Source organism: Schistocerca serialis, chromosome 5, assembly GCF_023864345.2.
Source record: "Schistocerca serialis cubense isolate TAMUIC-IGC-003099 chromosome 5, iqSchSeri2.2, whole genome shotgun sequence".
Taxonomy (NCBI): Eukaryota; Metazoa; Arthropoda; class Insecta; order Orthoptera; family Acrididae; genus Schistocerca; species Schistocerca serialis.
The window spans coordinates 90,022,261-90,045,977 of NC_064642.1; the positions used below are offsets into that span (position 1 = coordinate 90,022,261).

Consider the following 23,717-nt stretch of genomic DNA (forward strand, 5'->3'; position numbering starts at 1 on the left):
GATCAAGGTATGTGATCGATTTCAGCAAATATAGAAACAACCACAAGCAGCACGAGCTTAACTTCAATACTGAGGACATCACTCAAACTGTTAATGCTACTGTCCTCATTACAGGCGGGCCTCTCTCATCCTGATGTGTGAGTGACCTGTCCTCCCTCTTCACCCTTCTCCAATCTACCCATCTCTCCACCCATGGGAAGGAACTAATAGTTCAAAAAGCTAGGGTAACGTCATCACTTTTACTTTCATAGGTATCTACTGGGAGGAGTACTTGTCTTACAGAATTTAACCAGAATTTTAATTTCACACAAGCTGTTCACTCACTGTGTTAAACATCAAAACAAATATTTTACTTCAGCTGTAAGCCCTATTGTCGGAATACTTCTGCTTGCAGAGGTATGACATAAAGCAGTGTTTCAGTACTGGCACTGGTCGCCAGGCACCATTCTGTACAGTTCAGTAGTTACATGTAGAAAGTATACCTCAGATCTAAAAACTGCAAATGGTACAAGATTAAAATGACACTGAAGTCTCTCATCAAGACAGCATTACAGTGATTCAGTACTTCAAATCTTGCCTCTCATACCAGAGTGGAAATTGTGCTATCAAGGTAAGATTTGAAAAAAAAAAAAAAAAAAAAAAAAAAAAAAAAAAAAAAAAAAAAAAATGCTTTTAGAGCATTTCAAATCTGTAGCATTATCAGCTGAATAATACAAATAACAAAACAAGTAAAAATAAATATTACTATAAAAATGAAAAACATATATTTACACAAAAATAATAATTCAGTAACAACCATTACAATAATCAATAAACTTCAACATCTTTACAAAACAAATCTATCACCCTCATTTCCAGATCAACAAAAAATTGTGATTCCAGTATAGTGTTACCATTAATACTGATTTTCTTATATTGTTACATTTTGTGCAGAATAAGTAGCAAATAAAAGATAAATATGTGTTTAGAATTTGAAGTATTACATAATACTTTTGCTATGTACAGAAATCACCCAGTGTAAAATTTGTACTGTCTAGGTAAGGTGAATATTTTCTTAGTGCACACAGATTTCTGTCAACAATGTACTTATTAAAGCTGCCTGCTAAAGGCAGGAACAGACATCACTTGGCTGTATATATTTTGCAGATTTCATTTGTTTATTGTTTTCTGAAGCTGAACAGCTTATGAAGCTACTTTATGTAGATTCAGTAAATGTATCAGATGCTGAGTAATCTTTTACAAAGCATCACTGTATCATCAATAAGCTCTTAGAGCAAACACACGCCACATAAATTTTAATGAATTTTGGGACATTTAAGAATCAGGTAACTGCAGCTCACTAACACTTCTTGTAATTTTCTGGTTGAAGTTCATGAGAACCAAAGAGCACCAACAACACTATATAGGAACTTGACTGGAAGACACAACAGTCACATCACGTTTGTGCAGATCCATAAGTACCAGCAGGTGGCCTGTACTCCTTAGGCAGAGTGAGCAATTGAAGGCTATTGAAAGCATATTTGCGAACACCTGTGTTCTTGTTAGTATTCTCTCTACGGCTACCTTCACTAAAACACAACAAAACCATTTCTGTTAATATTGGTACTTCAAACATTTTTAGACATTAAAGTTATAAAGCCTTGCTTTGAATAATAATAATAATGATAAAGTTGCAAATTTTTTTTAGGATTAAAAGAGACCACTCACCAAAAAGTCTGATTTGTCGATAAGCACACACAAAAGGGAGAAAACTTACCAGCTTTTACAGTTATCCTTTGATGTGCTGGATTACACAAATTCTCTCTCTCTCTCTCTCTCTCTCTCTCTCTCTCACACACACACACACACACACACACACACACACACACACACACAGTGCAGCACCATGTATTGGTATAATAGGTGTGTGTGTGTGTGTGTGTGTGTGTGTGCCCCAACTTGTCAAATGATAGCAAAATTTTTCTTCTTTTGTGTGTGCCTACTGACAGCCTGCCAACGGCCTTGCTGCAGGGATAACACTGGTTCCTGTCAGATCACCGAAGTTAAGTGCTGGGGTGAGCTAGCACAGACCATCTGGTCTGCCGAGCGCTGTTGGCAAGCGGGGTGCACTCAGCCCTTGTGAGGCAAACTGAGGAGTTACTTGATTGAGAAGTTGTGGCTCCCATCTCAGAAACTGACATATGGCCGGGAGAGCGGTGTGCTGACCACATGACCCTCCATATCCTAATCCAGTGGTGCCTGTGGGTTGAGGATGACACGGCGGCTGGTCAGTACCTTTGGGCCTTCTGGCCTGTTCGGGAGGAAAGTTTATTGGCAGCCCAATGTTTCTGCTTTTTGGTGAGTGGTCTCCTTTAATGATGAAGTAATTACATTCTACAAGAACTTTCCTACACCACTGATCCTAGAATACCAATGCATTTTCCATAACACATAATACCATTGGGAGAGAGGAGTGTACTTTTGTGCCCACAAAAAATCATTAAATGTCTTTAAATTTTATTAACACCATACATTTTAAATAGGTTCTGATATATAAGTGGGGTAAAGAACCTGAAATTATCTTTTAGCACAATCTTATCAACATCAACGCATTTTCAGTAATGTTTACAGCAAGTGGAGGGATACTTTATGAACACTGAAAAAATTTTTAAAAAAATACAAATTTCATTAACTGTCAATGATTTTCATTCAGAACACACTTTTTAAAATTATATGGATGTGTAAGAAGGGTCCTGAACCTGAAATTATGAATATGAAATTTGTTGCGAAAAGTCATATTCACTAAGTTTTTGTAAACAGCCACGAGTCGCTGTTACAATTTTTTATTTACCAATTACACTCTTTAAATGAATAAGAGCATCATCAGAATATACGCTGTAAAAGATACAAATTGAGATAAAATGGAAAACTTACACTTACGTTGCATAAAGTACATATTCATTTCCAGTATGGTGACTTATTTTTAAAGTTAGCTGACAGCACTAAAGATTAAACTGGCAGCACTATAGTAATTACATGATGACACTGACAGCGACACAGGTTAAATTGACTATAAAACAGTATTTGTAATGTCCATGGTATAGTGTATCCAAATATAATTTACAACTATAGAAAATGAAATTTACATTTTAATTGCCACTTTTACAGATGTGTGTATAGACATCTCATATCTGTACATATTGCTGATCTTTCAAAAAACACATCTGTAAAAGTTAAAGTATCTTTCAATGTCGATAGACACACAAACAAACACAAACATACACACAAAATTCAAGCTTTTGCAACAAACTGTTGCCTCATCAGGAAAGAGAGAAGGAGAGGGAAAGACGAAAGGAAGTGGGTTTTAAGGGAGAGGGTAAGGAGTCATTCCAATCCCGGGAGTGGAAAGACTTACCTTAGGGGGAAAAAAGGACAGGTATACACTCGCACACACACATATCCATCCACACATACAGACACAAGCAGACATATTTAAAGATGTCCATGTCTTTAAATATGTCTACTTGCGTCTGTATGTGTGGATGGATATGTGTGTGTGTGTGTGTGTGTGCAAGTGTATACCTGTCCTTTTTTCCCCCTAAGGTAAGTCTTTCCGCTCCCGGGATTGGAATGACTCCTTACCCTCTCCCTTAAAACCCACTTCCTTTCGTCTTTCCCTCTCCTTCCCTCTTTCCTGATGAGGCAACAGTATGTTGCGAAAGCTTGAATTTTGTGTGTATGTTTGTGTTTGTTTGTGTGTCTATCGACCTGCCAGCGCTTTTGTTCGGTAAGTCACCTCATCTTTGTTTTATATATATATATATATATATTTATATATATATATATTTATATATATATTTACAAATGTCTGCTTGTGTCTGTGTATGTGTGGATGGATATGTGTGTGTGTGCGAGTGTATACCTGTCCTTTTTTCCCCCTAAGGTAAGTCTTTCCGCTCCCGGGATTGGAATGACTCCTTACCCTCTCCCTTAAAACCCACTTCCTTTCGTCTTTCCCTCTCCTTCCCTCTTTCCTGATGAGGCAACAGTTTGTTGCGAAAGCTTGAATTTTGTGTGTATGTTTGTGTTTGTTTGTGTGTCTATCGACCTGCCAGCGCTTTTGTTTGGTAAGTTTCATCATCTTTCTTTTTAGACATATATATATATATATATATATATATATATATATATATATATATAAACAAAGATGATGAGACTTACCAAACAAAAGCGCTGGCAGGTCAATAGGCACACAAACATACACACAAAATTCTAGCTTTCGCAACCAACTGTTGCTTTGTCAGGAAAGAGGGAAGGAGAGGGAAAGACGAAAGGATGTGGGTTTTAAGGGAGAGGGTAAGGAGTCATTCCAATCCCGGGAGTGGAAAGACTTACCTTAGGGGGAAAAAAGGACGGGTATACACTCGCGCACACACACACACACACACACACACACACACACACACACACACACACACACACATCCATCCGCACATACACAGACACAAGCAGACATTTTCAAATATATATTATATATATTTTCTTTAATGTCGTTTGTTGTTAGCAATATTAGCTTATTCCCAAGAGTTAGCAGCTTTCACTCAGTTAATACTAGGCAGAAATCAAATCTGCATGTGGAATGCACTTCCTTGACTCTTGTGCAGAAAGGAGTGCAGTATTCTGCTGCATCCATTTTCAATAAGCTACCACAAGAACTCAAAAATCTTAGCAGTAGCCCAAACGCTTTTAAGTCTAAACTGAAGAGTTGCCTCATGGCTCACTCCTTCTATTCTGTCGAGGAGCTCCTGGAAGAGCTAAAAAATTAAGCAAATTCCAGTGTTACATTCTTGATTTTCTTTATTTAAACTAACGACGTGTCGCCTGAATATGTTTCTTATATTTCATTTTATCTGTTTCTACAATCTACAACTGAATATGTTTCTTATATTTCATTTTATCTGTTTCTACAATCGTGTTATAATTTAATGTATTGACTCATTCCATGACCATGGAGACTTCTCCTTAATGTGGTCTCACGGAACAATAAATAAATAAAAAATATACATGCTTAAAATGTCTTTACAAATGTGTGTCCAAAATTATCGTTTATAAAAATATCACTGTTAGGATAATATGGCAGGCATTATATTTTGGTTGCTTATCTACAGTACTTTGTCAAATAACCCATTTAACTTAAATTAGTTTTGTTCGTTTAATAAATTTTGTGGACTTTTCTAGTTTTCAGCAAAAATTTCCAACTCTTTCAAAACATTTAAGGGAGGGCCTTTATCCACAGTGTGGATAATTTTCATGCTATCTTAAATCTCACCTAGTGTATGTTTATTTGTTCTCAACTGTTCATCCAATGCTGTGCGATTTGAATTTAAACTGCAATGTTCCTTGTAACATATTTTAAACGCTCTCCCAATTTGGTCAGTGTACGTGTTTTGACAATTTTGGAAATTCATTTTATATACTTCTGCATTACTGCACTTGTCCTTACATGCACTTACTTTGTGTATTAGTCCACTTCTAGCTAGTTCAAAACACATATTTAACTTTCTGTCTTGGGAAACGTCTTGCAATATGGTCTGTTATAGGGCCTTTCTATATGAGTGTAACATACCATATCGGAAATAGAATATGTACTTTACGTCACGCCAATATAAGTTTTCCGTATTATCTCCATCTGAATTAGCACTCTCTCTCTCTCCCTCTCTCTCTCTCTCTCTCTCTCTCTCTCTCTCTCTCTCTCTCACACACACACACACACACACACACAACACTTATTGTTTGACAGTCCTTTTGTTGTTCCTATCTGCGACTCCACATATCCGCTATATGGTGAGTAGCAATCTATCCTTTTCATAATACTGTCATTATTCCATCCTGGGTTTTCCATTGTTTGTTTCCAAAAACTTTGTTTTAAGAGTCGCTCCCCCAGCAGACAATTCCTGCTCTTGTTAAAGTCACTTTCACCACTAAGACTTAAATTGTAGCATTAAGTTTTACTTAGAAATTTAAAACAGTTGCAGAACCTGATATAAGAAGTAGTTAAAAACAAAACAATTTTTCAAAATTTTAAAACATAAAGTACCAGACCAGATTACAATACTTCAAAAACGTGTGCACAAATTTCCCTTCACCCATCCCCCTCTTCCTCGTTATTGTGTGAGTTAATGATTAAGTTGGTTCTACAAATCCAGGAAACCCACAAATATTCTTGGGCCATATACTATCAACATGTAAACAACTGATTTTGGTAGGTCATATTCTGTATGTTGTCAGAGGCAGAAAGATTTCAGTGCATTGTGTTACTATATGAATTATGGTGCCTAACATATAACACCAATGGCTGCCTTAAAAAGGGCACAGAAAAATAGATTACCTTTCAGAAGACTTCCATAAGGAAAAGTCATTTAATCCAAACTATAGCTATGAGATATAGTGTATTGAAAGTGCTTGAAAAACACTTTGTTAGGATTTCAAAAGATGTATGCTAATAATTTGTTCTGTGACTTATACATATACTTATGTACTAATAATCATTTTTATTTGTAAGCACCTTCATTGTACAAGCTGTTTTGATATAATAGAAAACGCTTTTTTAAGCTTCTGCATGGAATTCTTTTGCCTTTGTGTCAAAAATTAACAACAGAAACCTCAAAATGATAAGTAACTAATCTGATGAGATGTAAGAGAAGATGATAAAATGAAGTGTGAGATCAGGCATTCAAGAAATACGCAGCTGAAGTTGGGCAATGTTCACAATAATGCACAGATATTAATTACAGTGGCACAAGGCAAGTCAATAACTCAGCATGTTGTATTATTTGCACTGGATAGTACATTTCAAAAGTGAGAGCTGATATACTTCTGAAGTTACTAGCTCCATGGAAACCATCATAAACATATTTTTGGCTGAAAACACAGTTGCCACGATATTCCGTGTTGATTGTGATAGGTTGAAATTTTCTGGTTTTTAAACCTGAATGAGGCCACTGCATGGATTAGCACTTGGATGCATTAATAGTGTACGAAACTGAACATAATCACAAATCATCATTTGAGAAAATAATTCCTTTCAATACTCCAAGTGCCTGTATAATAATCAAATCTACGGATATTATTCTTCAGTTATTGCGAGTAGCTGTGAATAACTGAAAAATGAAAATTTCCCAGCTGACTTCTATCCATGTGCTACAAATAGTCTCTTTTCCTGAATGCTAGGCCTGTTATTTCTCTTCTTGTTTTGCACATTCATACAGTTTCAATATATGTACAGCACAACTTTTCCTTACATAAAAATCTTGATATGTTCGAAGTACTACCTATGGTACGGATTTTCATTGTAAAATGACATAATGTGACTGAAATTCACATGAACTGTATGAATTTGTGGTAATCAAACAGTGTCAATTAGCACAGATTCATACTACCATCTTTACTAAGTCACTTCCTATTACTTTCTTTTGAATCATTACTGCAATTACAGAAAACACTATATATGCATACATACTGACCTCCTCATGCAGTCCAAAGCTCTGCGGAATTCATGTTCTGCCAAATCATACTCCGTGACAAGAATCTGGCATTGTTCTAAAGTTACAGACATTCCAGTGCGATCTTTGGCACTCTTGCAGCTAGTGAAGCGTAAACCTGTGTTTAACAACACAGTAATATTCAGTAAGTACCATGAAAGAAAAATCTAAAAATATCATGAATACAGAAGTATTAACAATTTTGTACATTATCATATAGCATGCAAGCATAACACGAGCTTACATGAAATGCCTCAGTTATAATCAGGTCATATTTAGGACTCCTGATGCTTTTGGGGAAAAAAAGAAAATATCTCTGCTGCTGCCCCCCCCCCCCCCCCCACTTCCCCTGACTTGAAGAACAAATATTTATTTAAGTTTGCATAATGTGTGGGTACATGAACTGCAAACCTAAAATCATGCTTTTATAAAAATTACAAAGTCAGTTACTGACCATCTTCAGACATCATATTGAAATATGAACATGCAAAGAATTAAGAGGGATGTGTACAAACAGTAGTAACAAATAAAACAGATCTTATATAATAAATAATAAAAAAAGTAAATTATACCCATGGTGGGGGGCAGTGGCGGTGAATGGATCAGATGTTATGAATTCCACGAATGTCAACTGTTAAGGGGAGCAATGCAGCTGTTATTTAAATACATGATGCTCCACCCGCTCTACACTGAATCACATCATCGATAGCCAATCAGGCATACAGGATGTAAAACAGTTTTTACAATAAGGTTTATACAGAATGATTACACAAAAAACTAATAACAAGTGAAGAAATAGGTGTCTTATATTATAAGAAATAGGTTCCTTATGTTATAAAATGGTTCAAATGGCTCTGAGCACTATGGGACATCTGAGGTCACCAGTCCCCTAGAACTTAAAACTACTTAAACCTAACTAACCTAAGGACATCACACACAGCCTTGCCCAAGGCAGGATTTGAAACTGCGACCATTGCAGTCGTGTGGTTCCAGACTGAAGGGCCTAGAACCGCTCGGCCACACCGGCTGGCCCCCTTATATTATATAAAGTAACTGCTATAAACAGTATTTCATCAGTCTGTGATAAAAATATGTGTTAAAAAGAGGGAACCAATCATAATCAGTTGTGAGAACACCGACAGCCATCTGTGGGGATTTACTGCACACTTATACATTGTATAGCAGTAAAAATTGTGGTTAAGCAATGATACTGGCCCCCATGGAGATGGCATGGCCATATTGATGTGCACCTTCCAGCAGAAGTGGATTTCAGAGCTGTGACCACAGCTGGATGTCAAAAACATACTGCATGCAGATCGACATGTAGAAATGCATGCCAGGTATTGCATATTCCTCCTAGATCATAGTGGCAGTGGAAATACAGCTTGACTGACACCGTTGCTTATCATCAACACACGGAATTCACGTTTCACAGATGCAGATTGCAAAGTTGCAACAGTGACTTGTTTTTACAAAATATTGTTGTGCAAGTATGATTAGTGTCGTGCTATGTGTCAGATCCTCTAGATGACTTTCACCAAGTAAACAACATGGTAACAAGTAAAGTAGGATACATGATACCTAAAGCATGAAAAAATACACACATCAAAAAAAGTTTTGCTTTACCTCGGTTCCAAGAGTTCCCGAACCTGTACAGGAAATTTATTGCTCATTTAAACCACACATTGCATGTTGCACGACCATACAGCAAGACCTTCAGAGGTGGTGGTCCAGATTGCTATACACACTGGTACCTCTAATACCCAATGGCATATCTTCTTGCATTGATGCATGCCTGTATTCGTTGTGGCATATTATCCACCAGTTCATCAAGGCACTGTGGGTCCAGATTGTTCCACTCCTCAATGGTGATTCGGCTTAGAACCCTCAGAATATTTTGTGGGTAATGTCGTCCACAAAAAGCTCTTTTCAATCTATCCCATGCATCTTCAATAGGTTTCATGTCTGGAGAACACGCTGGCCACTCTAGACGAGCGAAGTCATTATCCTAGAGGATGTCATTCACTAGATGTGCACGATGGGGGCACAAATTGTCATCCATGACGACAAATGCCTCGTCAATGTGCTGCCGATATGGTTTAACTATCAGTCAGAGAATGGCATTCACGAATCGTACAGCCGTTATGGTGCCTACCTTGACCACCAGCGGCGTACGTCAGCCCCACATAATGCCACCCCAAAACAGCAGGGAACCTCCACCTAGCTGCACTCGCTGTACAGTGTGTCTAAGGCATTCAGACTGACCGGGTTGCCTCCAAACATGTCTGTGATGATTGTCTGGTTGAAGGGATATGCGACACTCATCAGTGAAGAGAACATGATGCCAATCCTGAGCAGTCCATTCGGCATACTGCTGGGCTTATCTATACCGCGCTGCATGGTGTCGTTGTTTCGAAGATGGACCTCGCAATGGACGTCGGGAGTGAAGTTGCGCATCATGCAGCCCATTCCGCACAGTTTGAGTTGTAACATGACATCCTGTGGCAGCACGAAAGGATTATGCAAAATGGTGGCAGTGCTGTCAGGGTTCCTCCGAGCCATAATCCATAGGTAGCAGTCATCCACTTCAGTAGTAGCCCTTGGGTGGCCTGAGTGAGGCATGTTATCGACATCACTTTGGTTCACTCTGAGACACTTGGACACTACCCTTGTTGAGACCCCTTTCTGGCACAAAGTAACAATGCAGATGCAACCAAACCGCGGTGTTTACTGTCTAGGCATGGTTGAACTACAGACAACACGAGCCATGTACATCCTTCCTAGTGGAATGACTGGAACTGATCAGCTATCGGACCCCCTCCATCAAATAGGCGCTGCTCATGCATGGTTGTTTACATCTTTGGGTGGATTTAGTGGCATCTCTGAACAGTCAAAGGGACTGCATCTGTGATATAATATCCACAGTCAATGTCTATCTTCAGGCATTCTGGTGGTGGTTGTTGGGATGTTTAAGGGGGACTAAACAGCTAAGGTCATCAGTCCCCCATTCCAAAAACAAGCGAGACAAAGTTGCAGAGCAGATAAAACCCCAAGGGGAAGGAGACTGCCGCCCCCCCCCCCCCCCCCAGGTGCTAAAGAACACAAATTAGGCAACGAACACTACAGAAAAGAAGAGTACAGACGAACACCAGACAGAAAGAAATAGAAGAAAAGAAGATAGCCGGAGACTGGTTGACTGACCACGACAACAAAAAAGGGAAAGAGTCAACCATCCGATGAGACACCAAAACAGCAACAAATATGGAGAGACGTGAGGACAAAAGACACAGAAACTGAAAAGTGCAGGAACCCCCTAAATTGATCCATAAAAAGGACTAGCACGGATAAAATGTAAAACATTGTCAGCCATGGAGGCATCGTCGCATAAAATCAAAGGCAAGGTGCCCGGGAAATTAAAAGACTGCCGAAGGGTGCGCAGTCGGGGACACTCCAATAAAATGTGGGCGACCGTCAGCCGGGACCCACACCGACACAGGGGGGGATCCTCCTGACGCAAAAGATGGCCGTGCGTCAGGTATGTATGGTCGATGCGGAGCCGACACAGGATAACAGAGTCCCTGCGAGAAGACCGCAGGGAGGAGCGCCACACATCGGTCGTCTCCTTGACAGCCCGCAGTTTATTAGGCATTGTCAAGCCTCGCCACTCAGCAGACCACATCCCAAGCACCTTACGGCGCAACACCAGCTGCTGATCGGGAGCCGTGAGGCCGATCTCCAAAGCTGGGGCATCGAGCGCCCCTTTGGCCAGCCTGTCAACACGTTCGTTCCCCGGGATGCCAACATGACCTGGCGTCCAAACCAAGACCACCGAACGTCCAGAACGGGCAATGGCGGAAACAGACTCCTGAATAGAGGACACCAGAGGAGAAGAGGGATAGCAGCGGTCGATGGCCTGAAGGCTGCTCAGGGAGTCACTGCAGATGACGATGGACCTACCTGAGCAGAAACGCATATGCTCAAGAGCGCGCAAGATGGCCACCAGCTCTGCAGTAAAAATACTGCAGCCAGCCGGCAAGGAGCGTTGCTCAACATGGGCAGCGTGAGCAAAAGCGTAGGCAGTGCGACCATCAACCAGGGAACCATTAGTGTAGACAGGCTCACAGCCCGTAAACGATTCGAGGAGCGCAAGAAAACGACGACGGAGGCATTCTGGGAAACAAGGTGATGCAAAACTTTTTTTGATGTGTTTATTAGTTACATCAAAAGAACAACAGCACAAAATCTCACCAACGCATCGAGGCAATCACACACATAAAACAATGAGCATAAGAAAACTGAAGTTTGAACCAAGACTGAACATGTCTGTTTACAATTACTCCACGAAATAGGCATGCAAAATGTTGGAAGTATAGAAACACAAGTTATTGTCATTATGATACAATACACTAAGGACCCATCTAAGCACTCATAAATGTAAAACAAATACATAATCAGTCAAAAGTTAAAAGATACTGTGACTGCAGTTGTCAATACTCACAAAACGTCCGTAAAATAGCAGTGATCACGATGTAACAATTGTTACTTAGAGAAATAAAAGTGGAATAAATATGAACAGAAGTAAAATAGGGTTCTTTAGTTAGCATACAGCAAAATCATCATGCAGCATGAAGGGTGGCACTTAAGACAAACTGGGCCTATTAAGAGTCAGGAATTTTTTGATTTTTTTTTTTTTTAAAAAAAGGAAATTAAAATTAATTGCACACAGTTTATTACTAACATGAAACGATGCCATAAAAAATAAAAGAAAGAATAAAAGAGGAACACAAGGGCAGAACCATTCTATATTATGGAAATATTTTTCTCTGAAGTCTAGTTGCTCATTGAGTATGCATGAGGGTTTATTTTTGTAGTGAGTATAAATTTTTATCTCTTCTAATGTGTTAAGCAACAATTCTTTAACTTTTAAACTATTTGTTATACATCCTTCTGCGTGATTGTGATGCATTAGGTATTGGCCCAATACTGGCTTATTACGAGACGTACCTGAAGTGTGTTCCTTATAATGAGTAGTGAAGTTTCTACCTATCTGGCCAATGTATTGGTTGTCGCAATCTTTACATAATATTTAAACACAAACACCAGAATTTAGATAGTTATTATTGCAGTTTCGAATTATATGCTTCAGCCGATTCTGCAAAAGGTAACTGGTAGTAACGGCTATTGTCAAATCAGTGTTCTTGAACAAGTTATTAATTTTGCCAGAAATTAAGCTCATGTATGTAATTCTGGTAAATTTGCTATTGGGAGTTGTATGACTGTTATAAGATTTTTGCAATTTATGAAGCAAATTATCAACTTCACTGGGGTTACAACAGCTAGCTTCGGCAAACTGCTTTACAGTATTTAGTTTGTTTTGGATAGCATCTGGTTCCAGACATAATTTAACTATTCTGTAACTTATTGATCTTATAAAGGCTTTTCTGTATTTAGCTGTATGACATGAATTTGCTCTAATAATTACATCAGTGGCACTCGGCTTCCTGTAAATGGTAAAACAAAAGTTATACTGCAATGTGAAACAGTTAGACCTAACAAATTAATGGTTCTGTTGTTTTCATGTTCTATTGTACAAGCCATATCAGACTGAACATTATTTAAAATGTCAGTGAGTCCAGCCCCTCTGTGGAACTTTTATATAGCAATGGAGTATCATCAATGTATCTCTTATAATGTAAAATTTTATTCATGATCTGTGGATTATCTTTGAAAAATTGCAATTCTGCATGATTAACAAAGATGTCAACTATGGTGCCTGATAGTGAATTGCCCACTGCTAATCCATCTTTCTGGTAATAGATTTTGCCATTGAATGACACGTAGTTGAAAGCAACAGCACATTCAAGTAACTCAATGACCTCTGTTATTTCTTCTGTACTAATAATCTTATTTTGAAGTAAATTATTTTTAATAATGGCTATTGTTTCAGTGACTGGAACATGAACTGGAAAATTTATATTTTGGATCTCCTGAAGTGACTAGGTTCAGCAATTTTTGCAATCAGAATAATTGTGAATTTTGAGGGGATAGAAATTAGCAAGCAAACATACTTTGCATACTTTCACTCTCTGATGTCATACGGAATAATATTTTGGGGTAACTCAACACTTAGCCAAAAAGTATTCACTGCTCAAAAGAAAGTGGTTAGAATAATGTATGGGGCTCATAGTCGCACATCTTGTAGGCATCTCTTTAAAAGATTAGGAATTCTTAGAACAGCCCCACAGTACATTTACTCAATAATGAAATTTGTTCTCAACAACAAGGACCAGTTTAAAAACAACAGTGACATTCATGATTATAATACCAGAAGAAAGGAAGACTTACACTTTCCCCTACTTAACCTATCTTTGGCAAAGAAAGGGGTAAAATACGTAGCTGTAAAACTTTTCCATAAATTACCAAATGATGTAAAACATCTGACAGATAGCAGTAACAGTTTTAAAAATAAACTGAAATCATACCTCTTGACAACTCCTTCTATACCACAGACAAATTCTTGAACAGGAATAAATAAATCTATAGGTATAATATATGCATTTTGTGCCATTTAAGGAAATGGGGTAGGTAATAAAAATTTTAAGACTTAAAAAAAAAGAAAAAAAGAATAAAAAAGCCTTCGTTCATGTGTGCATTTCTTATGCACTTGACACGTTCCACATCATAAAGGTTGCCATGAGATTAATCAATGGAACACGAACTAACTGACTAACTGGTATGTTAGTTTACAGGTTCGTACTGCCTAATGAGACAAATCGTGCATTGTCGGGAATTTCAACGTTGTAGATTTACTGTGCCAATTCATAGCTGTTCTTTATTATAAAATTCTCTTTAAAAACCTAAAAAGCTTTCAAAATATCATTCAGTTTTTTCTTTAGGTTGTTCAATGGATAGTTCATATTGCTAACAATTGGACAAATTGACATATTAGGCTTATATAGCTTTAATTGGGATCTTAATTTAGGTAACTGCTGATTCATTGTCTTCAATGAAGATTTTTCTATCGGTAAAACAAGGAGACTATTATCATCAATCAGTCTTTTAACTGTATTTTGAAATTTTGGAGTTGGATCTTTGTTAATTTCGGAAGTGCCATTTCCACTGAAAAACATTAAAGCCTTTGATATATCATCACTTTCATTAACAAGGACCAACATATTACATTTATCTGGCATTGTTACAATTGCTTTATTAATTGTAAGCTTGACATTAACATTTTTTTAACTATTTGGGATTCATTACCTCTTTTACTTTTGTGTTTCTAAGCCAATTTTGCGAACAACTGATATTCAAATGGGAACATTTCATTGCAATTTCAACATCGGCTATTATGCATTTGATGTTTACATCATTTAGAGTAAGCTTTAAATTACATTTTAGGCCTTTGTTTAAAAGGGCTGTTTCAGCAGGAGTAAACCAGAAGTAATTAAAAATACCTAGGCAGTCCTTATGTTAGCGCGCAGTCATGAGGAGAATGTCAGAACCAATACATAACTCCATTGGTAGTGATACAAAGCAAATGGCATTTTTAACCTGTAATTTAAGCTTCCTGGGGAAATATGTTGATAAAGATCGTGCAGTGATTATTGGGGAGGAGAGGGTGACTGTAAACTCAACACTACAACTGAGAATGGCATCATAGGGCACATAACTGAGAAATTCCTCAAAACAAATGTGAAGATGTGTCACTCTTTGAGTAATAAAGACATGCTCTGGGTGAAGCATTGTTGATGCTCCTTTGCTTTTCAGAGCTTGCACTGGTATTCCTTGAAATTCAAATTCTCTCCGAGTTTTCCAACTTTGGCGGATGTGATGGCAGGTCAGATTTTAATAAACTGAGTGATGAACCACAAGCATTATTTAAATTGAAACTGCCAGCCCTGTTTATTACATTTTCTGAGATTTTTATTTTGATGCACACCTTAATTATGCAGTCCCAGAAACTTGGCATTTGCACTATGGTACTGGTCTCAACATATTTCATTTCATGATTATATTCAAGGCAGTGCTTTGCAACAGATGATTTGCTTCGTTGTTTTAGTGAGGTACGACATCGATGTTCCTAGCATTTCTCCTTGACTATTCTGATAGGCTGCCATATGTCAAACATGCCACGTTCATGTGGAATGTGATGCACACCTAACTTTGAGAGACCTAGATTTTCTTTAACATTACATGAAATGGTGTAATGGGCATCAAGGATTGAACGCTGCTATAAATAGTGGCCTGTGAGCAGCAACAGCTCACAGTCTGGTTGGAGCCCAGGCAGCAAGTACTTATAACAGCAAAACTCGCAGCACCTGAAGAAGATAGCTCAATCAATCATCAAAACATTATGCCTAAAATGTAAACAACAACTTGGCAGAACACCCAGAAGCACACTATTAATCAATTGCACTGAGAAAACCTGGGAGATCATGTAAAAGACTCAAGTTCCCATTGTGTACAGGCCTGAATGAGAAGTTTTCTTAAACCTCAAATGCAATTAAAGGAAGTGCTCTCAAGTACTGAAGAGCATTGCACAGGACAGACTAGCATGGACTTAAGACCACAACAACACCAACACTGGAAGTTTTTGTATGTGGTGACTCCAGCTTAGATAACAGTGATTTGGGACACACAGGCATACTGATGTACCACCCTGTTTTGTTCCCCCAATAATATTCCCAACAAGAGTAACAAGAACATAGTAAGAAAAAGCAGGTGTTCAACTGCTCAGTACAGTTCTATCTGTAGAAAGCAATATATGGTTCTACTCTGTTTTGGTAGAACTAAACAAGAAAAGTTATCCTGTTGGCAGTTTCAGTGACCTTGCTAATGCCTTTGAATGTGGTAATAGCTGAATTCTATCAGAGAAATCAAAATATTATGGTGTTAAAGGCATGTGAGCATCTTCACAATGGAGAATAGCCAGCCACATTAACAAACAACTCCGCAGAAATGAAACTAAATTGAAAGCAGTGAATAGTAAATAGTGTCCCTTAAGGTTTGGAACTTTTGGTACTATTGAAATAGTGGCCTGTGGTACAGAAAAAGACATTAAGAAGAAATAATATCAGCTTACTTTTATTTTTAAAATTCCCCAGGTAAGACAATGAACAAGACAAGAGTATTACAGAAGACACAAATATATTTTGATATTCATGTTCAAAGGCCAGATATCTATAAGAATGTCTTCAGCTGCCTACAAGATGCTATTACACGGAAGCAACCACGAATTTTAAGGAAACATCCCTGCTCATTAGTCAGTAACCACTGAAAATGATTTAAAATTGTTTTACCAACACTTTTACTTAAGTTTAAGATTCAACATACTATCAACTTCTACTGGCTCTTACGGCTAAAAACAAGACAGAAAGGACAACATTTAGAGAACTGATCCACAATGTGAGGCAACAGATGAAGGCAATTTCTCACATAGGGTTACAGAAATGTTTAGACTAATGTTAGCACAAAGGTGTGAATGCTGGAGAGAGTGCACTGAAGGAAATGTAGATTAAAATAAGATTTTAACAATAAATATTCTCTTTTTATATGTCACTGGGAAGATTTGTCCCTACCACAAGCAGCAATAATAATAATAATAATTATTATTATTATTACACACGTTACAGGCCTTTTATCAGACCACACGAAAAATTCATGACTATTTGTTCTTCCTGTTCTTCCAGTACTCCTTCATTCGTTCACTAAAGGCTCTCTTCCTTACTTCCGTCCACTTTGGCCTTTGGGCTTTAGGTGCTGTTTTAACTGACATCACTTCCCACTTGTTCACCTTGTGTCTACAGACGTCTTTGTCCATGACGTCCGCTGAATCTATCTGAGCTCTTTCCAGATCAATTTTGACTTGTGTCATCCAAGGGATGGTGGTCTTGATTCTCTGGATGTACCTGAGGATTCTGTTGGTGAGTCTGGTCTGTGGGAGTCTGCTTATACGTCATAAAATTTTAGTCGCTTCTTTCTAATGTTGAACTTTTCTGTAGTGTCCCTGGAGTGAAGCCTATATCCATCATCTGTGAGTCTTGGCCCAATAATTTTCCTAATGGTTTTTCTTTCCTGTGTGAGAATGTTCTCAAGGTCGGCCTTTGTGTGTAACATCAGTGTCTCACTGGCGTAGAGCACCTAAGGTTTGATTATAGTGTTGTAGTGGCGAATTTTGGTGCAGGTGGAGAGACATTTCTTTGTTATAAATACCCAAGTTTTGGATAAAGCTCTCTTCATTTTCAATAACCTAGTGTTCTGGGCAATTTTCTCCTTTCACGTCAGTTCGGGAACTTCACCTGGGTACTTAAAGTGTGTGACCCTGTTGATCTCGCCATACTTTTATTTATTATTATTATTATTGTTGTTGTTGTTCTTGACTACATAACTGAACTTAGTTGTTTTAAGATGATTTTTGACTTCGTCATCATTACGCATCTCCTAAGCAGAGATTCACAGAGTTGATGATGGAATGTCTAGAAATGGGATTTATCTAGGTATGTGGGTGTGTGTCAAATGCCTGAAGATGGTGATGACAACTCATCTTTACAGAGAGTGTTTAATACCTATATTCACTGAACAATGTAAATAGGCAGGTGGTGGCAAAATTATACTTATTACATCAGGTGGCTGATGAACTGAACACCTTGTGGTTCGAGGGTTCTTATACCCCTATGCCACGTAACTCCCACCCTGTGTCCCATCTGCAAGTCTTCCTACAGGCGTGGCAGCAAGTGTTTCCAAGATGGCCGCCGAGTAAGTGACGCCAGAAACTAGTTCCAGAAAGTTAAGTGATTTAGACAGGAATATAATTTAGTTTAACGCCAACAACAAATTAAATACGTGCATTAGTGTATCGTTTAGTCTTGCCGTTAAAGGTTTGACTTTTCTTTGCGTATTTTTTTAGAAAACACGAAAAGATCGTAACTTCGTGAAGTCGCGCTTAGGCTTAAATTTTGTAAACGTGTTTGTTTCTTGTTTCACGGTAATTTAACTAGTTTCTCGGTAACAAATAAGTAAACTACCGTAAATAGCGTATAACTTCATTGTGTTAATACAGATTTCAGAAAAACAGCATAACTTTATATCAGAAACTTGCTTATATACATTTGTTTATAGGCTTAATTCTCGTAACGTTTTTGGAGAATCAAACTTAAAGTATCTCGTTTAATTGTCCTTCTTTCCTTCCATCGAGTGAAATATATAATAAATAGTGTATACCTTCATTGTTTTAATACAGATCTCAGAAAAACAGCAGAGTTTCAAATCAGAAACTTGCTTATATACATTTGTGAATAGGCTTAATCCTTGTAACGTCTTTTTTGATTTTCGATAATTTAATTGATTTATTCTAGCTAAAGTATTATTTTTGCCATGAGCGAGAAGTGCCTGACTTGCCGTAGAATTGTTAGTTCCGGGGTTTGTTGTGATGGATGCAGTAGTTTTTTTCACTGGGGGGCGCTGCAGTGGTGTGAGTGTTGGGAAAGTGGATCAGGCTCATCAGTGGTTATGTAGGATTTGCAGCAGAGATAGGAAGATAGTGGAACAGGAGGGGAAATTTTCTGCCCTTCAGGCTGAGCTAGATCAGGCTAGGGAAGATCTGGACAGGTTAAGGAGGGAGAATGGCAAAGAGAGGTGGGAAGTGGCAGCAGGTAACAGAAGGAACAGGCCTAGAACTAAGTCTGACAGTTTTGTGGTGAATGTCAAAAATAAGTTTGACCTGTTGCTTCAGTTAGAAACTGATGAGCCTCAAGCAGAGGTAGCTGTAGACAGGACACAACAAACTTTTAATAGGAATTTGAAAAAGAATGTAGGAAAGTCATCGAAAAGGAAGAAAGTTTTGTTGTTAGGCAGTTCTCATGCCAGAGGTGTAGGCCAACTTCTGCAGGAGGAATTAGGACCAGAATACCAGGTCACAATTTTTTTCAAACCAAGTGCTAGTCTGGATCAGGTGACAGAGGATTTAGGTTCACTCTGTAAAGGATTTACCAGGGAAGACACCGTGGTTATTGTGGGAGGGCCAGGGAACAGCATCGACAGAGATCCTGGGTACAGTATAGAGTGTGACCTGGTAAAGATTGCGTCGGCATCGAGACACACCAATGTTGAATTTGTATCTGTCCTGAGACGCCATGACCGGCCTCATTTGAACTCTTCTGTTGGGAGAGTTAATTTGGAGTTGGAACGGCTGCTTGGGTCAGGTGTGGGGGCTCATATTGGTGTGGTTCCTGTTGATTCTCTCAGTAGGTAGGACTATACCAGGCACGGCCTACATCTCAACAGGAAAGGGAAGGGGAAACTGGCTGGGGTAATAGCAGGAAATTTAAAGGGGGGAGGCACTGCCATGAATGGTAAAATACCAGTGGTTACAGGTGTTGGAGCAGCACCTTTTTTAGGATAGGTAAGACAGAAAGATGCCAAGTTCTACGAGAGGTCAGGATTGAATCAAATCTTCAGTTTAGGAAAGAAATTAAACAGCACAATTCTAGCACATTGGATCACCAATCACAGCTGTCAATTATAAATTTTCACCAATCACCAGAAATTTTATCTCCACCAAGTTGTATCTCAGTCCTGGGTAATTGCATTGATGAATTAAAGTCACCCAACCCAGCTGACATAATCTGCCTCTGTGAACACCATGTGACTACTGGTATAGGAACTAGGCCTAAGCACAATGAGAAACTCAGACAGGAGAGTACTGCAAATGTTAGAATAAGGAAAGGTTCTCATAAAAGTATAATTAAAAATAATGTAAGTATATTTCATCAAAATATTTTGAGTTTAAAAAATAAAATAGATGAGCTTCTGGTTTGTTTAGAAGATTTAGAAGCTGAGGATGAAATAGATATACTATGCCTGTCTGAGCATCACATTGTTACTGATATGGATAAGGTAAATGTAAGTGGATATAAGCTCTCTGCACATGTAATGAGAGAAAATATGGAGTAAGGAGGAGTTGCCATATATGTCAAAAGTTATCATTGTGCAAAAAGTATAGAAACAAAAAAGTTTTGTGTAGAGAAACATATAGAAGCATGTGCCTGTGAGCTTAAATTAAATAAAGGCACATTTATAATTGTAACTGTATATCGGTCCCCATCAGGAAATTTTCATCTATTTCTGAAAAATTTGGACTCCTTGTTGTGCTATCTGTCAGACAGGGGGAATCAAATTATTATTTGTGGGGACTTCAATGTAGATTCTCTGAAAGAGGGTAATAGGAAAAATGACCTTGAAGTATTACTTGGTTCTTTCAATTTGACACCCGTTATTGATTTTCCTACTCGGGTGGTAAAGGATAGCAGCTCACTGATAGATAATTTCTTTATAGACCAAGATAAGTTTAACCAGATAAATGCTCAGCCTGTTGAGAATGGTCTTTCTGATCATGGTGCACAGCTAGTTACAATATATGACATAGCTCCATTCAGCAATACTAAACAGTCCTCCAAAGTAGTACGTTCAGTCAACAATTTAACAATTGCAAATTTCAGGGAAAGCCTACAGCAGTTAGACTGGGATGAGGTGTACCGTGAACCTGATGCCAATTTAAAATATAATTTATTTCATGACATTTTTGTAAATGCATTTGAAAACTGCTTCCCCAAGAAAATAGTTAAATATACTCTTAAGGAATCTTGTAACAAACCATGGCTTACTAAGGGTATAAAAATATCTTGTAACCGGAAAAGGGAAATGTATCTGACAGCAAGAAAGAGTAGTGACCCAGAAACTATCAAACATTATAAAAACTACTGTGTTATATTAAGAAAAGTTATTAAAAAATCCTGAAGTATGCATATCATGTCTGAAATCAGCAACTCTGATAATAAAATTAAAACAATTTGGAATATTATTAAAAGAGAAACAGGTCAACCAAGAGCACAGGAAGAAAGTATTACCATCAAATTGAATGAAAACTTTACGAACAAAAAGTCAGAAGTTGAAAATATTTTCAATAATCATTTTCTAAATGTTGTGGATATAGTAGGATCCAGGTGTTCATTAGAAGATGCTAGGCTGTTAATGGAAGAGGCCATACCTATGCAATTTGATACAATTGAAATCTCACCCACTTCTCCCTCTGAAATTAGGAAAATAATAAACTTGCTTAAAAGTAAAAACTCACATGGAATTGATGGCATTTCCAGCAAAATACTAAAAGCTTGTTCTCAACAGATAAGTAAGATTCTCAGCCACCTGTGTAATAGCTCTCTGGAACAGGGCATTTTCCCTGATAGACTGAAATATGCTATTGTTATACCTTTGCATAAAAAGGGGGATAGATCTGATGTCAACAATTACCGTCCAATCTCCCTTCTAACAGCTTTATCCAAAATTTTTGAGAAAGTAATGCATTCAAGAGTAGCTTCACATATCTGTAAAAATTAAGTACTAACAAAATGTCAGTTTGGTTTCCAGAAAGGTTTTTCAACAGAAAATGCCATATATGCCTTCACCAATCAAATTTTGAATGATCTGAATAACCAAACACCACCCATTGGGATTTTTTGTGATCTCTCAAAGGCTTTTGATTGTGTAAATCATGAAATTCTGCTAGACAAGCTCAAATATTGTGGCACGAGTGGGACAGTGCACAAATGGTTCAATTCGTACCTAACTGGACAAGTGCAGAAAGTTGAAATAAGCAGTTCTCATAATATGCAAAGATCAGCACATTCCTCAAACTGGGGAACTATCAAGAATGAGGTTCCACAAGGGTTAGTCTTGGGTCCTTTGTTGTTCTTAATATATATTAATGACTTGCCATTCTATATTCATGAAGAGGCAAAGTTAGTTCTCTTTGCTGATGATACAAGTATAGTAATCACACCTGACAAACAAGAATTAACTGATGAAATTGTCAATACTGTCTTTCAGAAAATTACTAAGTGGTTCCTTGTAAATGGAGTCTCACTGAATTTTGATAAGACACTGTACATACAGTTCCATACAGTGAATGGTATGACGCCATTAATACATATAGACCTTAATCAGAAGCATATAGCTAAGGTAGAATATTCCAAATTTTGTGTGTCCATTGATGAGAGATTAAATTGGAAGAAACACATTGATGATCTGCTGAAACGTTTGAGTTCAGCTACTTATGCAATAAGGGTCATTGCAAATTTTGGTGATAAACATCTTAGTAAATTAGCTTACTACGCCTATTTTCACTCATTGCTTTCGTATGGCATCATATTTTGGGGTAATTCATCACTGAGGAATAAAGTATTTATTGCACAAAAGCGTGTAATCAGAATAATAGCTGGAGTCCACCCAAGATCATCCTGCAGACATTTATTAAAGGATCTAGGGATATTCACAGTAGCGTCTCAGTATATATACTCTCTTATGAAATTTGTTATTAACAACCAAATCCAATTCAAAAGTAATAGCAGTGTGCATAACTACAATACTAGGAGAAAGGATGATCTTCACTATTCAAGATTAAATCTAACTTTGGCACAGAAAGGGGTGAATTATACTGCCACTAAAGTCTTTGGTCACTTACGAAATAGTATCAAAAGTCTGACAGATAACCAACAAGTATTTAAGAAGAAATTAAAAGAATTTCTGAATGACGACTCCTTCTACTCCATAGAGGAATTTTTAGATATAAATTAAGAAAAAATATATATATAAAAAAAATAAAAAAATAAAATAAAATAACATAAAAAAGTTGTTATATTAACTTAAGTATGTTGTTAAATTAACTTAATTATGTCATGTATTGGAAAATTTGACTCGTTCCACATCATTACGAAATATCGTATTTATGATCCATGGAACTAGTATTAATCTAATCTAATCTAATTTGACTGCTGTAGTATCCGGAATTCTGCATGCAGCCTGCTCACTATGACATGCATTGCACGGTGGCAGCAGAAGCTCGGCTTGTTCAAAGAGTCAGTTCCCACGTTTGTTGAAAATTTTTTGTTACTGGTCCCAATTAAAAGAGGAGCATGGTTTCAAGCTTTACTGAAGTTCTAACCAATGTCATTGTTGATAAGTTAGTCCCTGGTTCACATTTCAATAGATTCCTTAACAATGCAGTTCAAGTAATGAGATGTGGAAGCCAGGACTGATGCATTCATAACCCACATCATGTATTTTGGAAGGGCAATGTTCTGAGAGAAGTGAACCACTGCCCTGTATCATATGATGACACCACTGATGATCTTGGTGGTGATC

At 37.7% G+C, this 23,717-nt stretch overlaps 1 protein-coding gene across 5 annotated transcripts in view; it reads right to left on the minus strand.

Moving 5' to 3' along the window:
• Positions 1-834: 834 nt before the first annotated feature.
• The window catches only part of LOC126480847 (inositol polyphosphate-4-phosphatase type I A), a 250,991-nt gene continuing 228,108 nt past the window's right edge, over positions 835-23,717 (minus strand). For all 5 annotated transcript variants that reach the window (XM_050104201.1, XM_050104200.1, XM_050104199.1 and 2 more), the window contains 2 exons: positions 7,503-7,638; positions 835-1,568 (listed from right to left, as the gene is read on the minus strand). In XM_050104201.1, coding sequence (XP_049960158.1) covers positions 1,436-1,568; positions 7,503-7,638 — 269 coding nt within the window. In that variant the 3' untranslated portion in view covers positions 835-1,435. The remainder of the gene's footprint in view (positions 1,569-7,502; positions 7,639-23,717) is intronic.